The 18157-nt window shown below is 45.9% G+C and overlaps 1 protein-coding gene across 2 annotated transcripts; it reads left to right on the top strand.

Moving 5' to 3' along the window:
- Window positions 1-826: 826 nt before the first annotated feature.
- Window positions 827-18157, top strand: LOC133215470 (methanethiol oxidase-like). 2 transcript variants are annotated; one of them, XM_061359516.1, is made up of 12 exons: window positions 827-2087; window positions 9303-9356; window positions 10072-10184; window positions 10520-10705; window positions 11343-11463; window positions 13068-13250; window positions 13346-13524; window positions 14673-14751; window positions 15228-15349; window positions 15511-15603; window positions 16605-16723; window positions 17369-18157. In XM_061359516.1, the coding sequence occupies exons 2-12, from the start codon at window positions 9350-9352 to the stop codon at window positions 17529-17531; spliced, it is 1365 nt and encodes a 454-aa protein (XP_061215500.1). In that variant the 5' UTR covers window positions 827-2087; window positions 9303-9349; the 3' UTR covers window positions 17532-18157. The 2 variants fall into 2 exon arrangements, with proteins under 2 accessions (XP_061215500.1, XP_061215499.1); XM_061359515.1 differs by lacking the exon at window positions 827-2087 and adding an exon at window positions 5925-5951.

Here is an 18157-nt window from a genome sequence, read left to right as displayed (position 1 = left end):
TTGCTCCGGCGCCGGCCTCAGCCCGGGGAGGGCAGCGGGGCCATGGCCGGGCCGGGGGTGCCTCGGTGCCGCCCGAGGTTCCGCCGCTGCTGGGCGGCCCCTGTCGCCGTGTGCTCCGAGCGGCGCCGGCCGCGCCGCGCCCCCGCCTCCTGTCAGGGCTGTCCCGCAGCCAGGGGCCCCCGCGGGGCCGCGGGAGAGGCCTGGGCCCCGCGCGCCGTTGGCAGGCGGGGGGCGCGGTTGCCTCTAGCGCTGGTCTCCAGCCCCTGTCAGCCCCGCCGCAGGCGTTGTCCTCGTCTTCCCTGTGCCTTTGCAGTCGCCACCGCCGGTAGCGTTCCCTGTGCCTTGGGCCATGGGCTGATAGTGCCGCGCGGTCTCGGCTGCCGTCTTGTGAGGGTAGGTAGGGACAGTGACGCTGCTGGTGTAATGAGGAGCTGATGGCTTGCCTGCAGGGCTGTCAGCGGCCAAGCGTGCCGCCTTTGCTTGGTAGCCTTTAATGTTTTGTGGCCGGTCGCACTGCTGGTGTGGTTATGGGACTGAACCCCACCATCCATGTTTGATAGCCAGCAGCGTCCCAGCGTGTCTCAGGGGCTCCAAACAATCGGAAGGTATATTTACCGGTGGGGAACTATTCTTTATCTCTGTCTTTTGTATCCCTTCTGTTAGACTCCTCTCAGAAGCTGGCACAGGTTTCATCCCTCGGGGATGGCCTCAAGGAGAAGGCTGAGGATTAAATTCCCATAAAGCTGTGGAGGTTCCTGGAAGTCGGGACGGCGGCAAGTCAGGAGCTGCCCACCGAGGTGTGAGGGCTTTGCTTCAGTGGGTGCTGAAGCCAGTATCTAATTAAAGTGATCCGAGTACAATCAGTGTCGCCCTATAAATGCTTCAAGTTATGCATTTGCTTAAGTGCATCACTGGCTCAGTGCCATCGGAGTTCCTGCACTGTCAAGCCAATGTATCATCAACATTCTCCACTAGCATAAAGTCAAATGGGCAATATCTTGAATAATGAACTTATTACTGTGATTATATCTTTAATAATGAACTTATTATTGTGGGTAATTCAGGAATGCTGGAACATAGAGCTGTAACTGTGCACAGTGCAGCCTGAGCGCTTCAGATTGTGTGGTTAGGGCAGACAACGTGCTTTGTATCAATAGTAAACACAGGTAACAAAAAATAGGGATGCATTTCAGATCCCTGGTAACATTTATATCTTCAGCATATGTTGAGATGTTGCTTTATTTTGAAGACACGAATTTGGTGAGCAGTGTGCTTCCTAAACAGTGCTTCCCAAATGGAGCCCCTTGCTGTGATCTCCACATGTTGCTGGAATGTAATTTATTATTCTGTGCTTCATTAAACAAGCACATTAATTTTCTTCTGATGGTCTTCAGGAGGTACCAGGCACTCTTCCTGGTTTACACATTGCTCCAGGCTGCTTCACCTCATGCTGGAGGGAAGTGCTTTCACTTAACACTCTGTCACCTGTAAATCATGTACATCTGCAATCCAAGGGCTGCATTCTCTTCTGTGGGTATGGCACTGATAAGAATAACAAACATCATTGTCCCTCATTAGGCTTTGTATTCCTGATTGCACTCTGCAGCCTCTGCCTTAGATAGAGGATTATTTAATTACTCAATTTAATGATAGGAATTTTCACTTGCTTTTTCAAAACTACCACCACCAAAAAAAGATAATCTGGAAGCAGGAGCTATAGAAAGTGATTTTTTCCTTAAGTGAAGGGGCAAAGAGCAGCCACAGCAGCATTGTCTGGGACAGCTCAGGTTTGGAAGAGGAATTCAGGTGTGGACAGCAGCAAGGGTTTACCCATGAGGTTTTATAGTCCTAAGAAAATTACCACCTGCTAATCCCAAACTTGATTTCTTCCCTCCCTGCAAATGCAAGAGGGCAAATGCAGCGTTTCTGAGACTTAAGGTAAAAAGCAAAGTTTGTTTTTTTTGTCTTGAAAAGAAGCCATAAAACTTCACCAGGTGCTTTTCTCTTTCTCCAGTGCTCTACAGATATCTAGTTCAGATGCAGTTAATGACAGGAGAATGCAGCTGGTTTAAATCACAACGCCATTGGTGAGTTATCCCTCATTTTTTATCTGAGGCAGATCAAACCTGCTCATGTCTTTGTGAAGGGCATCCAAGCTTGAGGGGATACTAAAGCACATTATGGCCTGGCTAATAGGGGTCTCTAACCTGTATTCTTGAGTGAGCCTAACGGAGCAGTGGAGATACAGCTGAAGAGTGGGTTCCTTTCCTTAAAAAGCCATTGAACCATAGCCAGTTTTCACTTACAGGTGATAAGAAAGAATGACAGTATTACCTGCAAATAACCTGCCACTGCAGAGGTAACCTGCTCAAGGGAGGTCTCCATAAAATTAGAGTTAGAGGCCTCCAGGACTCTGGGAGCTGGCCCAGGATCAAGCTGTTTCTCTGCAGGAAGCTGTTGCGGCTATAAAAATAGCTGTCTTTTGAATCATTGGTTTGTTTGTCTTGTCAAGTCCCAGCTGAGGTTTCCCTTTACAATTTCTCTAAACATCTGGTTGTTGTCATTTCATTATTATCAACCTCGAAGCAGAGATTGGGCTCTCCAAGTTGACAACATTTCTTACGCATTCTTAACCAGAGTAAATGTGTGGGGTTTTGTACTTGTTTCAACTTCAAGCCATGAGCTCTCTGTAAACTCGGAGGTTTAGCATATTTCCCCTGCAAAAGGGAAAACTGCTCCTTCCAGCTGGTGGGGTTTAACAGAAACCTCTGTTGTGGAGTTTGATAAAATTTGGAAGTTGTCAGATGCATCCTTTATTCTTCCAGGTGCTGACATTGACTCTACTGCCAGTGGGATTGTCATATAGATGTAGTGGTTTCTATACCCTTAAAGAACAATGATGTGGTTGACAAATACCAGTGAGGCTGGAGGAAGGGTATCAGCACTTGGATTACAGCTGATCACTTTGGCAACCTGACATCAGTTCATGCATGGAGACCTGCTTCCATGTGGGTGTAAATCTGCACGGATGCTTTTCAGCATCTGAAGCTGCAGAAGTTGGGAACAGATATCCAGCTAAATAAACTGAGAAAGGAATTCTGAAAGGTTGGTTTGAAATGCATTAGCCATTCCCATTTTCCAGGCTGATTTTAATCAGAATGGCATTATTTCAGGGATTCCATTATTTCAGGGATTACCCCACTTCCAAATTTCTCCATTTTTTTTTCCTAATTCCATAATCCACAATATTTGATACTCGACTTTGCTGCTGTTTGTAGACATAATGTGCCTATTCTGCATTACACATGTGACCCAGTAGTGAAATTACTTGTTACTGTAGACACACTGTAAACTTATACAGAGCTACAGATCCTTCCAGTGGATCAGCTATGTTGGGTAGTGTTTGTAGTTTTGTATGTATCTTTACACCAAACTTGCAGTTGTTTTGGCTAAGTTATATGTTTAGTTAAGAGGAAGGTGTGAGGCACAACATCAAAGTTCTCACTATGACTAAGATATACATTCTCCTTCTCCCCTTTGGATCAAAGTCTTACAATAGAAACAAGCTGGCATGATGTGTGCTTGGTAACTGCAGGCTGGCTCTCCCCAGGGTATTCCCAGGTTCTAACAAATTGTTGAACAATTCCCCCGGGCCAGACGTGAGGATGGATGGTGTGTGTCTGTCTGTGCTCTGATGAAGGTGGGCTGGCACTGACTCGCGTTGGGTTACATCCACAGAGCAGAGGAGTGAGGCGCTGGGAATCTTTGGTATGTGAACAACGGGGTAGATAAACTGTCTTAGTCAGACTGCTTGGAACCAACCCAGAACTGAGCTCAAGCATGATGTGGAGTTGGGAGCCGTGGAAAGCTGTGCCATGGCTCAAGGCTTGCTGATGTGTTGATAAAAGTATTGTGCTTTGATAAAGTGTGTTTGTGGAGCTCCCTGATGCCACTTTAATGGGGTAGTTTCTAGATGTGCTTGCCAGAAGCCTGGCAGGAGCCTGAGCTGCAGCATGGGAAGCCCAGGCGTGAGAGCTGAAAGGGAACTGGAGAAGGGCTGTGGAGGTGCAAAACCCATCTTGGCCCTTTGCTCCTCTGTGTTTGTGACAAACACATCCTGAGGTGAGCATGAGATGTGAGCCAAGAGCACTGCTGATTTAACACCATGTGGGTTTCATCCTCAACACTGATACGTTCCCTGCTGACTCGGGTCATTTAAACTGAAGTAAATTATTGCCTGAGGAGGTTGTGTCTGTCTGTGCTGGTGGTGGGATGTGCTTCCCCTGCTCTCGGGCAATGTCACCCCTTGCACAGAAGGTTTATGGGTGTGTGGGCTGCCCTGACTGCCCTCCTCCTGACCTCAAGAGCTGAAACTCCTGATGCTTTTGCTGCAAGCAGAAGTGGGCCATTGCTGAGGATGATGGAATTCCCACTCGCTCTGCCTAGAATGCAGGGCATAGCTCTTGTAGTAGAAGTGATGTTTGCGATACCCTGTTCAGCCTTGGAGTCGTGTTAATGTCAGTGGGGTTCTTCAAGAGCACAGGTCTGATTCCTTGACGTGGATCTTCAGTTGGCATCCCATGGGGTTTCCTGAGTCTCACGTAATGTATTTATGAAATACATTGCTCACATTTTTTAATAGCAGCTTAAAACCCCACTGCATCAAGCTTATGCATAGTAAAGTAGTGTTTTGAAATGAAAAGTTAAGAAGGGAAGGAACTGTTGCACAGACAAGCCTGTACCTGAGGAGGAAAAGACAGAAAGAATGAGAGATAGGCATGGGACTCAAACAGAATGAACACTCCAATGAACACTAAGGCTTGGGGACAAAAAGAACAGAAATCCCTGTTTTAAAACGATGCCTTTGTGTGAAGCAGCTCGTCCCTTAGATGGGATGAGAAAGGTAGAACTTGAATGCCCATCAGTCAGTTCAAATCCCCAACTGCAGCTGTGGAGTACAGGGCAGAGAATGGAGAGAAAAAGCATTTTGGGGCAGTAATTTGCTTGCACAAAACACTGAGCCAACAGCCTGAAGGTGAAGAGTTAACAGACTGCGTTTGTCTGCTTCGGGATCAGGAAAAACAGGCTCAGTTCACTAAATAAATGTGAATGAATGGTCAGTTACAGGTTGCTTGTCAGAGCTCCCCGACACCCTCTTGGCGTAATGGAGGGACCAGCCTCAGTATTTGGAGCATTTCAGCACCATTTAGTGTATCTGCTGTACGTGGTGGCTCATATAAAAGGCAGAGAAGTGGGAGAGGGTTGTAAAATGTGGTGTCTGCTCTTGGGAATGCCTGGGGAAAAAGCACTGTCCTTTAAAAAATAAATGGGAAATAATACACTAATTCTCACTGGGGATAGCTTAGAATTCCAGATGGAATAGAGTGAAATCCAGATTTTCCAATACTTGGGGGGCTGCCAGTCATGAAAGGACCTTCTTTAAGAGGTAGTTTTGTGAAGTATTGAGCAGACAAGTTGTCTTCTTGTAGCTGCCTTGTTTAAGGACCATGAAATGCTAAAACCATGCTGCCTGCCAGACCCGACCCAACTGAGAGCAGAGCTTAGGCTGGGCATGCCTTGACTCCAGAACTTGAAACCCTGCCCAAAGCAAGAGGTTTCCAACACAAAGTGTTTCCTCCTTTGCTCTCCTTGGGTACAAAACACCCACGTGAAGTGCTGCAACGTGAGAGGAGCAGTGGGAAGGGCCGCTCTGGTGGAGCTGTGCCAGGTTCCTCCACACTTTCCCGGGAAGTAGAAGCTGAGTTTCCGTGCCTGCTCTGGGTCCTCCCCTTGGCAGTAGCTCTCCCCAGTCCTGCCCGCCCCTTCCCTATTGCACATATGCCCCTCTCCCAGCAGCTTCACTGCGCACAGCTCCAGTCCAGGCAGCTCTGCTTCATCCAACCCTTCAGCCTTCATCAACCATTCAGCCCTGAGCAGCCCCTCCGACATGGGTAAGGATCCAGCTGGGATTTGGGGCTGTGGCTGCAGCTCTGCACTGTGCAGTTTGTAACCAGGAGCCAGGGGGAACTGGTCAGGAGAGCTCCGGGGCTGAGGTTCCGTGTTCCCTCTGCCTGGTAAAAGCTTTACTCCTTTAAGCTATTGAAAGCCCCTGTGGTTTTAAATAAGTAGCTTTAGTGCTCTCAGTAAATGCCTTTTATGCTCTCATTAAATGTCTCTTTTAGTGCCTCTGTATTTAGAGGCTGAAATAAGATTTGGACTTGCTGCTCTGGTTGATTGTGAACAGGAACGACGCTTGGGAAAGGTGCCAGGGAACCCAGAGCCAGAATTTAATGTTTTGCTCATATTTTTGTGATAGATCATGTTATTTTTGTGGACTTTCATTGCTGGATACATGAACAGGAAATAGAGGGAAGGGCTAAAATACCTGGAAGCTTTTTTGCATGAGTTTATGATTGTGTAACATGCAAAGGGGGTTTCACAAACCAGGGTAAGTTTGTAGACCTTAGTGGAAAAAAAAGCCCCTATTGCAGGGATACAAACTGAGTCTGACTCAGCAGAAGTGTCCAGTCTGGTTTAGCTGCCTAGGGTGCATGTTTGTCTTTCTGTGCTTCTGTCAGTACTTCCACTCCACAGTAAAGGAGTTTTGCTTTGCTTTGCTTTGTTTTCTAACACACTGCAAGTGTCACTCTGTTACCCGTGCACTGCATGCAGCAGTGTGTAAGGAGTCTCTGGGCAGTGGATAGAGTCAGGTCAATAATGCACCTTAAAGCTTCCAGCAGCAGCAGGCAGTGGCTCAGTCACGCAGTTTGGAGTGCCCTTGGCAATGTAGAAGTCCCAGTCTTGGCCTGCTCTTCAAATATTTAACAGATCATTGAAGTCTGCTTGCATGATTTGTTACTTGGATTCCAGCAAGGAAGTGTGGACACAAGGCCTGTGTCTTCCCATCTCCATAGGGTAGCTGTACACTGACTCCTCCCAGTTGTGTGTTCTTTCAGTACAATCATAAACCACATTTACCTGCCCCCCTCTATCAGTGTGTCAGTGCTGAGCCCAGGCAGGCACTTTGGAGAACTGTTTGCTCAGGCTCTCCAAACAGCTTAGTTTGGCCTACATTGATTCCACCCAACTCTTAAATTCTCAGAAGAGGGGGCTACTTTATTGCCACCTTTCTCCTAAACTCCTTTGAGAAACTGGGCTCTATCAGGTGCCCACAATGGGAACAAAAGGAACAGACATGTTTTTAGCAGCTGCATATACAGTAACTGCACAGGAGTTTGAAGGAATGGGGCTTGTTGGAACTTCATTTATGGAAAAAGGCAAATTGTACCCCAGAGCGGTCACGGTTAAATGCACGTGCCCTTCCTGGTAAACTCACACCAGAGCTGTTGGCAAGAGAGGAATGTTCTTTGCTTTAGAAAGACAAGGAAGGTGGACTTTGAGTTGAGAGGATTTGCCTGGGAAGGTGCAATGTGCTGCAGGAAAAGGGTCTTGGTGCTGGAGTCCCCAAACCACGTGTATGTGATGCACCACTTGCTGCCTGGTGTCCAGGACACTGGGTCAGCCACCAGGTCAAGGGTGGATCTAGAACATAGCAAGTAATACTGTGATGTTTAACCATGGATTATGAAGATAGCAACGTAAATGTTATTGCTAACATGTTGCTACAAGGTGGTACAATCACAGTTCATGTCAAAGCCCTGATTTTGTGTTCACAAATGAGCTTGGCATGGAGTTTGCTTCATCCACACATATCTTCAGGCAGTTAGGTACAATGGTTCAGAATAAAAGAGGGTTTGAGCAAGATCAGAGGGAAAGGAGAAACAAACGTCTACAAGAAGCAGGAAGATAAAACGTTCTGTGTCTTGCTGTGTGTTTTCTCTGGAAAACAATTTGGCACAAATAGTCTTTTTCTCAAAGGGATCTGCAGAAAACTGCATTTGCAATGCTCATGGAACTGTGGTCTGATGCAAACTGAGCTCCTGCTAATGTGGGTGATTGAGAAAATGGAAAGAAAGCTTCAGTTATGGCTTAGACATAAACTGAACAAAGCAAACTTTCTATTCTGTGTTTCCAGATAAAACTGTTTCACAAAGCAGGTGAAATGTAACCTAAAGTACTGAATTGCTCTTTCTGAGAAGACCCTGTCTGTGAGGTTATGAGGCTCCATGTGCAATGAGTGGATTGCTTGAAGCATTTTGCCTTCAGAGGAAGGATCCCTAACAAAACAGGCACTAGAGTTGTCATTGCTTCTGCATTTGGAATCTGAGATCTGTGATATTCTGATGCTATCAATCTCTCTTTGAGTATTGGAGAATGGTAAATAGTTACCTAGTTTGCTGCTTTTTATTACAGACACTGGAGGTGCAGAGGGAGGCAACTGTACTATGGTTTCGTCTCTGTCAACATGTATTTCACTGCATGTCACATTGAAACACACACTGGTGTCCTGCTGCACAGCACTGCTACATGTTGCGTTCGGAGCACTGACTGTATCCTAGTTCCAGTTAGGAATGGAGCAGATGCTTCCTGCACAGTGTCCAATAGCCCTGCATCTCCATGGCTCAAGAAAAGTAGAGGTTTCTGTGCATCCCTTGAGGCTATAAACTTGCAATGTGTTGTAACTGCCCCTTAAAGCAGTATTTCAGGGTAGTATTTTCTGAATTCTAGCCAACAACTTATTGATGCAATCCTGAGCATGTGTGTGCTGTGACTGTGTTGGAGTAGGAATCTTACTGTACTTGAAGGCTGGTTTAGCACAAGTTTCACTTAGGTGTTGATTAGGATCCAAACTGATACAGAGCAGAGGTAAGAGTGGCATGAGAGTAAAGGTGGGGAGCTGAGTTTGTACTAGAAGGTGGAATGGTTGATGATTCCCCTTCCCCTGTCCTTTCTGGTCACCTGCAGTATCACTTCTTACCCAGGCTGTAAATCATTGAAACTATCCACTTCTTTGGCATTTCTGTGCAGAGAAGGACTGGAGCCTTTCCAGTGATAATAAAATGGGCCGTTCAGATCTGTCTCCTTACTCATCTGGCAGTGATTCAGCAGCTCTCTGTAAAACATTTAACACAATTTTCTTAAATCCCAGACCCTTGTCATATATGAATGTGCTTTCAAATTGTGAGGCTGAACTCCTGGAAATGAAGGCCTAACGTTCCCATCATTCTTGAGCATGGCATGTCACTTTGTGTAACCTCAGCCCTGACTGGAGTCAGGTGTTCAGCAGTGTATAAACTGGATCTAACGTTTGTCCATCTCTCAATGCAAAGCCAAAGTCCTCTTAGAGAGATGCTTGAAAATAATTTGGTAATTAGAAGAACTTCTTTCTTTTCTCCAATCAGCAAAATGTGGAGGATGTGGCCCAGGATACGCAACTCCTCTGGATGCCATGAAAGGTAAGCCCATCTTTTCTAAACCCAGACTGCCTTCAGACTCTCTCATAACAACAAACTACTCTTTAGGACAGAAGGGGAAAATAGGAGGAAGGAGTGTTGGGAATTCTGTGTGACACAGTTTAGTATGAAGCTTCTCATCCACTTGTAGCTGCACTAAAGTTACTTTCTGTTCTGTCCTGCAGTGTCTGGCTAAATCCTGACCCTCACTAAAACCCTCGAGGCATTTTGCTATAGATTGTAATAACGTCAGAACTTCACCTCGAGTCCCTTGGTGGACTTTAAAAGCCTCTGTTTTATAGGTTGTAGTAAGTAGGCTTTTGGCATGGGTAGAGTGAGCTCCGGGCACTGGCAGCTGGGAGTCATCTCTTCTGTAGCTGGGGTAGGGAGAGGCTCCACATGGCCCCACAGGGCAGGAGCTGGTTTCCAGCACTGTCCTTCTTCAGGAAAGTAATTGCATCCCCAAAGCCTGTTATGTGAGGAGGGTGAGGGAAGAAAAGGCCTCACAGGTGAGTAAATACTTGCTCTTGGCAATTCCTGGCTTCTCAAACTACGTACTACTGGTGTTTCTCCATAAAATGGAAATACTGAGGTTCAGCTTCCTGGGAAGAAATACAGTTTACAGACAGAGTTTAAATCCAGAGGAGATGCTCTTAACCACAGCTTTTTCCTTAATGTGTCAGAAGAAACCATTTTTACAAGACTTCTGCCTTCACAGGTCCCCGGGAGGAGATTGTGTACCTGCCTTGTATCTATAGGAGCACTGGGATAGAGAAGCCTGACTACCTGGCCACTGTGGATGTTGATCCCAAATCTCCACACTACTGTCAGGTACCTGTGTGTAGAATGGCTCTGGTGCTTCTGTTGTATTTTTTGCCATATCGTTATTGCATGTCTCCTTAATTAGATAAAGTCTTTTAAAGATTTGAATTCACTTAATGGCATACAGCATTTCACAAATGCTGTGCAATCATGATGTCCAGCTTTCTTCTCCTACTTTACAGCTTCAGTTCTGCATATCTCAGGCTAAAATCTGTTTCCTGACTAAAAAATAGCAGTTTCCTTCTGTTCTTTATTAATTTATGCCTTGACATAAAGGCTCATTTTTTTTTTGCCTAGGGAAAACTCTATGAAACTGAATGTGAAGCCTGTCTCTGACTTTGCAGGTGATCCATCGCCTGCCCATGCCCAATCTGAATGATGAGCTCCATCATTCAGGGTGGAACGCCTGTAGCAGCTGCTTCGGGGATGCCACAAAGAGAAGGAACCGTCTGATTCTACCAAGTTTGATCTCTTCTCGAATTTACGTGGTGGATGTGGGAACAGACATGCGAGCTCCTAGAATCCATAAGGTATATTTATATGACATTAAGCTGGGGTTTTGTTTCTTATATTTTGACCAAGAGACAATGATTTTATAGGTCCAGATACTGGCATAGATAGAGGTTGGGATATAGACCTACACTTTTCCATGTCTAACTGGTTACATTCTCTTTACAGTCAGTGAAAAAAAATAGGCACTGCTGGAGTCACATTTGTCTAACCTAGTTTAGAAACTGGTTTAGGTAAAGGAATTGTGTCTCAGGAGCGTTTGTTTTCACTGACTGTAAGGCAGAGAGGATTAGCTGAGATGTAAATACATACACTGTTAACATCTGTACTTGGTCAGGGAAACTTCAGTACAGATCGTATTGGGGAATGAAAGGAAACTTCTGAGTGGTCTTTGTCCCACCCCACCTGCCTGCAAATACTCCCATTCATAGCCTTTCAAGTTCTGTAGAACCTTGCCAGCCTGTAACTGTTAATGCAGTGGGTAACTCCCCCTAAGGTCTTTCCCTGTTCAGTGAATTTTGTTTGAAACTGAGCCTCTGACATGCCTCAAAGATTTCCCCCTTCCCTTCCTTTGTGAAACTTGAACTCCTAGGGGTGAACTGGTGTTGTGTGAGTGAGCTCCATGAAGGTGACTGTGACTGTGTATACTCATTTTAGGTTGTTGAGCCAGTGGAGTTATACCAGAAGGGGAATGCGGCTAATCCTCACACCTCTCACTGTCTGGGCAGTGGTGACATCTTAATCAGCTGTTTGGGAGACCCTTCTGGCAATGGAAAAGGTATTAGTCCCCTTTATTACTCTAGGAAAGTGCTCATGGTACAGAAGTATCATGCTCCCAAAGCACAAGCTGCAAGGTTAGAATTTTTCAGTGCTTACAGTTTTCTTGTGCACATCAAAAAACAGCTCCTGGAATGGTTAATGCTGGAATAAAAACATCATATAATCACAGAATCATAGAATAGTTAGGGTTGGAAAGGACCTTAAGATCATCGAGTTCCAACCCCCCTGCCATAGGCAGGGACACATCGCTCTAAACCATATTACCCAAGGCCTCATCCAACCTGGCCTTGAACACTGCCAGGGATGGAGCATTCACAACCTCCCTGGGCAACCCATTCCAGTGCCTCAGCACCCTCACAGTAAAGAATTTCCTCCTTAGATCCAATCTAAACTTCCCCTGTTTAAGTTTGAACCTGTTACCTCTTGTCCTGCCACTACAGTTTCTAATGAAGAGTCCCTCCCCAGCATCCCTATAGGCCCCCTTCAGATACTGGAAGCTGCTCTGAGGTCTCCACGCAGCTTCTCTTCTGCAGGCTGAACAGCCCCAACTTTCTCAGCCTGGCTTCATATAGGAGGTGCTCCAGTCCCCTGAGCATCCTTGTGGCCCTCCTCTGGACTTGTTCCCACAGATCCATGTCCTTTTTATGTTGAGGACACCAGCACTGCACACAATGCTCCAAGTGAGGTCTCACGAGAGCAGAATAAAGGGGCAGGATCACCTCCTTTGACCTGCTGGTCGCACTCCTTTTGATGCAGCCCAGGATACAGTTGCTTTCTGGGCTGCAAGTGCACACTGCTGGCTCATGTTCATTTTCTCATCGACCAGCACCCCCAAGTCCTTCTCCTTGGGCTGCTCTGAATCTCTGAATCATGCCCCAGGTAAGCTGAATGGTCACTGCTCTGCACTTCAGACCTGATGTGGAGGAGTATCAATGGGACTGTTGATGAGTTCAGCTTCCATGCCCCAGGCTCTAGTGGTTATAGTATGAGCAGGAGGCCCATTAACATTTCACTTTGGTTACTTCAGCACGGAGCAGGGAGGAACTGCTTTGGAAAACAATCTGCATCAGCTCAGGACTGGTGGCTTGGGTATGAGAGATGCTGTTGCCAACCTAAATCCTCTTTGTCTCTGTCTAATGAAAATTGACCCCTTCAGGCCATTATAGGTTGCATTTCTTGTTTAAAACTTTCAAGAGATTCTTGCATATAAATTCTGGTACCTATGCAGGTGTAAACCACCTGACATTTAAGAAGAATATTAGCTATTAGAAAAAATATACCTGAGGGGGTTAAGTGGTGGAACCCTGCTCCTTTTCACAGGGTTTTTATCTTCTGGATTGTGGGCAGACATGTCCTTGAATAGATGCATATTGTTTATGTAATTCAAGGATACTGATGGCAAGCGAAGAAAACCAGAGGTGACTCCTCCAGGATCTTCTCTTAAGTTATCCCTTAATTGAAATGAACTCTAGAAGGGCTGGCAGATTTATTATTGTTATTATGAGCAGAAACAGAGCAAAGTGAAGCTTAAAAAAAAAGCATTTTAAAAGCTGTGAACTTGTGTGAATGTCTTCAAACAAATGTATTTGGTGTTTCCATCAGGTAGCTTTATATTGCTGGATGGAGAGACCTTTGAAATTAAAGGAAATTGGGAGAATGGGAAGAAGGTACCTCCCCTGGGTTATGACTTCTGGTACCAGCCACGACACAATGTCCTGATGAGCACTGAATGGGGAGCCCCAAAAGCCTTCGCATATGGGTTTAATCCAGCTGATGTAGAGAAAGGTGAGGGGGCATTTGTTTAAACTCTCAAAACTAAAAATGAGTCTTTGATAAAATAATATATTCTGTGCTTTTTCTGGTCTGACCTGATCCGTTAGGGCATTATGGTGGCCACATTAACGTGTGGGACTGGAGCACTCACACCTACATTCAGACAATTGACTTAGGGAAGGGCTCCATACCTTTGGAGATCCGATTCCTCCACAATCCGGATGCTGCAGAAGGGTTTGTGGGATGTGCTCTGAGCACTGCAGTGCATCGGTTCTACAAGACAGAGGTAAGCAATGAAAGCCCTGGCAAACACAGAGGCTGTTGTTTCAGAAAGCTTCCAGTCACTTAGGAAATAGTAGAATTTGGATTAAAAATATGATGGCTCTCAATTCCAGTCTAATTCTAGCCAAGCTACAGTAGTGACACACTGGCACAGGATGCCCGGAGGAGCTGTGGCTGCCCCGTCCCTGGCAGTGTTCAAGGCCAGGTTGGATGGGGCTTGTTGCAACCTGCTGTAGTGGAAGGTGTCCCTGCCCATGGCAGGGGGTTGGAACTGAAGGAGCTTTAAGGTCCCTTCCAAACCAAACTATTGCATGATTCTATGACTGTGTCAGAGAGCAAACCTCGTGACAGTGTGCCTGGAAGCCAATGCTGTAGCTTTCTGAAGCTGCTGGATAGTCCCTCACCTTTAGCAGTTGCATTCTGAGTACCTCTGCTATGTCCAGAATGCAAATCTTCAGCAGCCTGATCCTGAAAGGCAGCAAAGCTGGAGGTCATGGTGCTGGTCTGTCAGCCCCACCTCCAACACCCCCACCTTTCACAATAACTTCATGATCAATTTAATCACCATGAATGACCTAAGAAAGTCTCAAGAAGGGGAAGTCTGGCTGATAAGAACATCAGTGATCACTTGAAAACAGTCTGATGGACACCTGCACTGAGGAAAGGGCTACAGCATTAGCTCAACAGCTTGCTTTCTGGCCTGCAAGCTGCTCCACAAATGTGCATCAGTTGGACAACTAATCAGAACCTGTGAAACTTGTCACCAGTGCCAGTGTGTGCTACCTGCTGCTCAGGCAGTATTTGGAAGGTGGAGAAGGGAGGAAAGGTGATGGGCTCATGGGCAGGGGAGCAGGGGGTGAGCTGGAGAGGGGAGGGACACCAAGCTACAGGAGATTAGGGGTCTTAAGTTCTGCTGCCGTTACAGCAATCTGTTTGAGATGTTGTTGCACAGTATAAGCATAACATTCTCACTGGTGGTAATAGTTACCATCCTCATCCCTTGGTGTAACACAGTGTGCATACCACCTGTGTAGAGGACCTGTTAAATAAACAGCACTGTTTGCTTCTCCTCCCTCTGTCCTGCATAGCTGAGCTCTCTTGGCTACCATCAAGGCACTAATAATGCTGTGGTCTCTCCTGAGCTTTCTGCAGAAAGGAGACTGGGCAGCAGAGAAGGTGATTGAAGTCCCCAGCAAGAAGGTGCAGGGATGGCTTCTCCCTGACATGCCTGGTGAGTGTGTTTGCAGAAGAGATGTGGTGTGACCCTCTTCAGTTCCCTGGTTCCATGGAGCTTTCTGCAAAATCTCATCCTTAAATAGCAAACACTTCCTTGCAAAATACTGCATTTCTGTTTGGGTTCTTTGTGTAACACTTCTGGTGTCACCAAATTAGCCTTGCTTACAAGCCATCAGGTGGATCATCAGGCCTGTCTTCTCCCACACCACTCAGTGCTTGAGGTCAGAAAAACACTTGGAGTTTGGCTCTTTCAGCATGAGCTCACAGGAGTGGTCCTGGGAATGCTGTAGAGCCCAGAGCTCCTCTGAGTGGGCACCGAGTGTCCAAGGATGATTGTGTTTGTTCAAACCTATCTTAACTGATTTTTCTGAGGCTGCTGTGACTAGAATTTGGAAAGCTAACAGACTCGTGGTCTTGTTTCTTGCTGGGCCTGTCCATTTCCTGACATTGCTGCTGAATATTTTCTTGAAGGTCTTATTACTGACATCCTCATCTCGCTGGACGACAGGTTCCTGTATTTCAGCAACTGGCTGCACGGGGACATCCGCCAGTACGACATCTCCGACACCCGCAAGCCCAAGCTGGTGGGGCAGGTGAGGCAGCAGCAGCAAAGCTGCCATGTACAAGGACAGTCCAGTCTGCTTGTTTCTGTCTTTTTCAGAAGGAGAAAATGACAATTTGCTTTTGCTTGAGAATTGTCTTTCGTGTTCTTATGATAGCAGATGCCTATTCTCATCCATTCCCTTGGTTACAGGTGTTTCTGGGAGGCAGCATCACAAAAGGTGGGCCTGTAACTGTAGTGGAAGACAAGGAATTGCAGTGTCAGCCAGAGCCATTTGTGATCAAAGTAAGTTTTCCTCGTATGCATGTTTTCAGTGCTCTGCTAATTGTGATCCATTTTAACATATCCCCACATCACAGTCAAACATAGGACATACAGAGCTGTATCTGAGCCAGTTTGTGGCTTGGCTTTCAGCCTGGGCAGGTACCACATCTCAGCAGGGGCTGAAGCTAGTGAATTCTGGTAAGTGTTCTGGGTCCCTGGTGGAATTGGACAAGCTGTTTGACTCGTCTGAAGCCTGTGTAATTGCATCTTCCCTGCTGTTGTTAGCTAGCTAATTTAAAGCTAATGCAGTGTGCATTCATCACTTTGCCATCACTGCTGCTGGGAATCCCCCAGTATGTGTGAAGCATTAACCCAGCTCATTCTGCAGTGTTGGGGAGTGTGTGTCTGTGTGTGTGTAAAGAGTTTGATGGCACCTGGCATCATGATAGAAAATGAAAGAGCATTAATTGTCTCTGGTCTTTATCAATGTGCATTAACATTACTGTCAAGGCAGCTACCTGTGGAAAGTCTCAGGATATGCAAGAACTGAACATGGACATGACTAAGATCTGTTGGCCACTGAAGGCAGTTTTAGGAAGACCCACATACTCCTTTTCTTCCTAGTGCAGATGATGCCCTGGCTGCAACAGAGACATGTTCACATTTGCACCTGTGTTCTGTCACTCACCCCTTGCTTAAGTTTTGACACTTCCACTCAAGTACAGTGACCTGAAACCCTTCAGCCCTTACTTTCTTACATTACTAGTCCTGTGAATGCAGTGGAGTTCTTCTGAAATGGCTTCAAGGCTCCCTGTTAGTGAGGAGTAAGACTCACAATAAAAACTGTTCTCTCTCTAAAGTAGGGAGATTGGTGCTGCTGTGTGGAGGATTTTGGAGCTCTGGATGGTTCTACCAGGAGCAGAACTGCTGTGCTCTTTTGTTTCTCCTTGCTGTTGCATTTCTCTTGTTCAGTGTCCATGGCAGCCTTGTCTTACACACCTTGTTCTCTGTTATGATTTTAGGGGAAGAGGGTGCAAGGTGGACCTCAAATGCTTCAGCTGAGTTTGGATGGGAAGAGATTATATGTCACCAACTCTCTCTACAGTGTATGGGACAAGCAGTTCTACCCAGATCTTGTCAAGTAAGAGAACTTTGGTAAACAGGGATGACTGCACAAGCAGTCTTCCTCAAATAGTGCTATGCACATACCAGCTGGTGCACAGAGCAGAGTTCCCACCCAGGGAGACTGAACCTAGTTAACTTTATCCACAGCCTACCAACCTAGATGTGTTACCCACTCACCAGAATCCACCCCTTCTCAACAGGCATACAAAAGTTGGGGTGTACACACACAGTTTATTGAAATCAGGATCTATTTGGAAGTAGATGAGAATGGAAAGAAACCAGTGAATCTCACCTAGCCCTCTGGAATCTGTAGTGCTTCCAAACTGCCTTTGGGTGTATCAGCACAGCTTTCTGTTCTTCTGAGCCAAGGAAAGGAGAAGATAATGTGCCAGATGGCCACAGGAGGGCATAGTGCATTTGCCTATTCCTTTATAAGTAACACCAGCTATTTATTTGCAATCATTCATTGCTAATTTGAGGCTGCAGTTTCACTGAGGTGGTGTAACTCACTTTTGAGATCGGCTAAGTGATCTCTAAAGTCCCATTTTGTATCATGGATTCTTTCTGATTTGTATTAAACAAAGACAAATCTTGCCCGAATGTGGAAGAGCAACAAAAAGGAAACCTTTTCCCAATACCTGTTTTCTTGTCCCTTTTTCAGGGAAGGCTGTGTTATGCTGCAGATTGATGTGGATAATGAAAAAGGTGGATTGCAAGTGAATAAAAACTTCCTAGTGGATTTTGGGAAGGAACCTGATGGGCCTGTCCTGGCTCATGAGATTCGTTACCCTGGTGGAGATTGTACCTCTGATATCTGGATGTAGGAGTTGTCTGGAGCTGGTTTCAGGGGGTTTGTTGTTGTTGCTCGTTTTCTGGGGGGTTGTGTTTGGGTTTTTTCCCCTCTTTCTCCTTCTCTTTCCTCTACACTTCCCTTTTATAAAGGTGAATGGGGTCAGCTGGAACTTTATCCACTGTCTATATTTAGACTTCCATTAGGGTGAGCCACAGAAGCTCCACTTTCTTCTCATTCTGAGGCAGCCAAGTGAATCTCTCTGAAACATGATCTACAGCTCATTTTCTCTACTCCTTCCCCTTTCACAAGGTCCTGTGTAATCACTGTTGACTGTCGGTTTCAAGGCCGAGGTCACCAGCTTTTATAGACTGTTTGCCTTGTTTGATGCTAATTTGCCTTGCCACTGTTTGTTGGTGAAGAAGGTGTTCCTAAACAGCTCTGTAAGAAGGATACATTCCATGGGCTTGTCTCTGAGGAAGAGTGTTCTGTTCCTGCAAAGCTTAATGTGCTCATATAGTAGTCAGTGCTTTACAGCAGACACAGCATAAAAATCATACATATCTATCTAATCTGAAGTCACATGCTTCTGGACTTGGGTTATATTTTAACATCTGTGCACTGATGTTATAGAAAAAACAATAAAAGCATTCTTCAAGC

The sequence above is a fragment of the Neopsephotus bourkii genome, unplaced genomic scaffold, assembly GCF_033783945.1.
Source record: "Neopsephotus bourkii isolate Nb327-2 ecotype Australia unplaced genomic scaffold, CSIRO-AGI_Nbou_v1 NB_989, whole genome shotgun sequence".
NCBI classification, from domain to species: Eukaryota; Metazoa; Chordata; class Aves; order Psittaciformes; family Psittacidae; genus Neopsephotus; species Neopsephotus bourkii.
The sequence above is the reverse complement of the archived record's forward strand: the minus strand, read 5'-3'. Positions and strand labels throughout refer to the sequence as shown.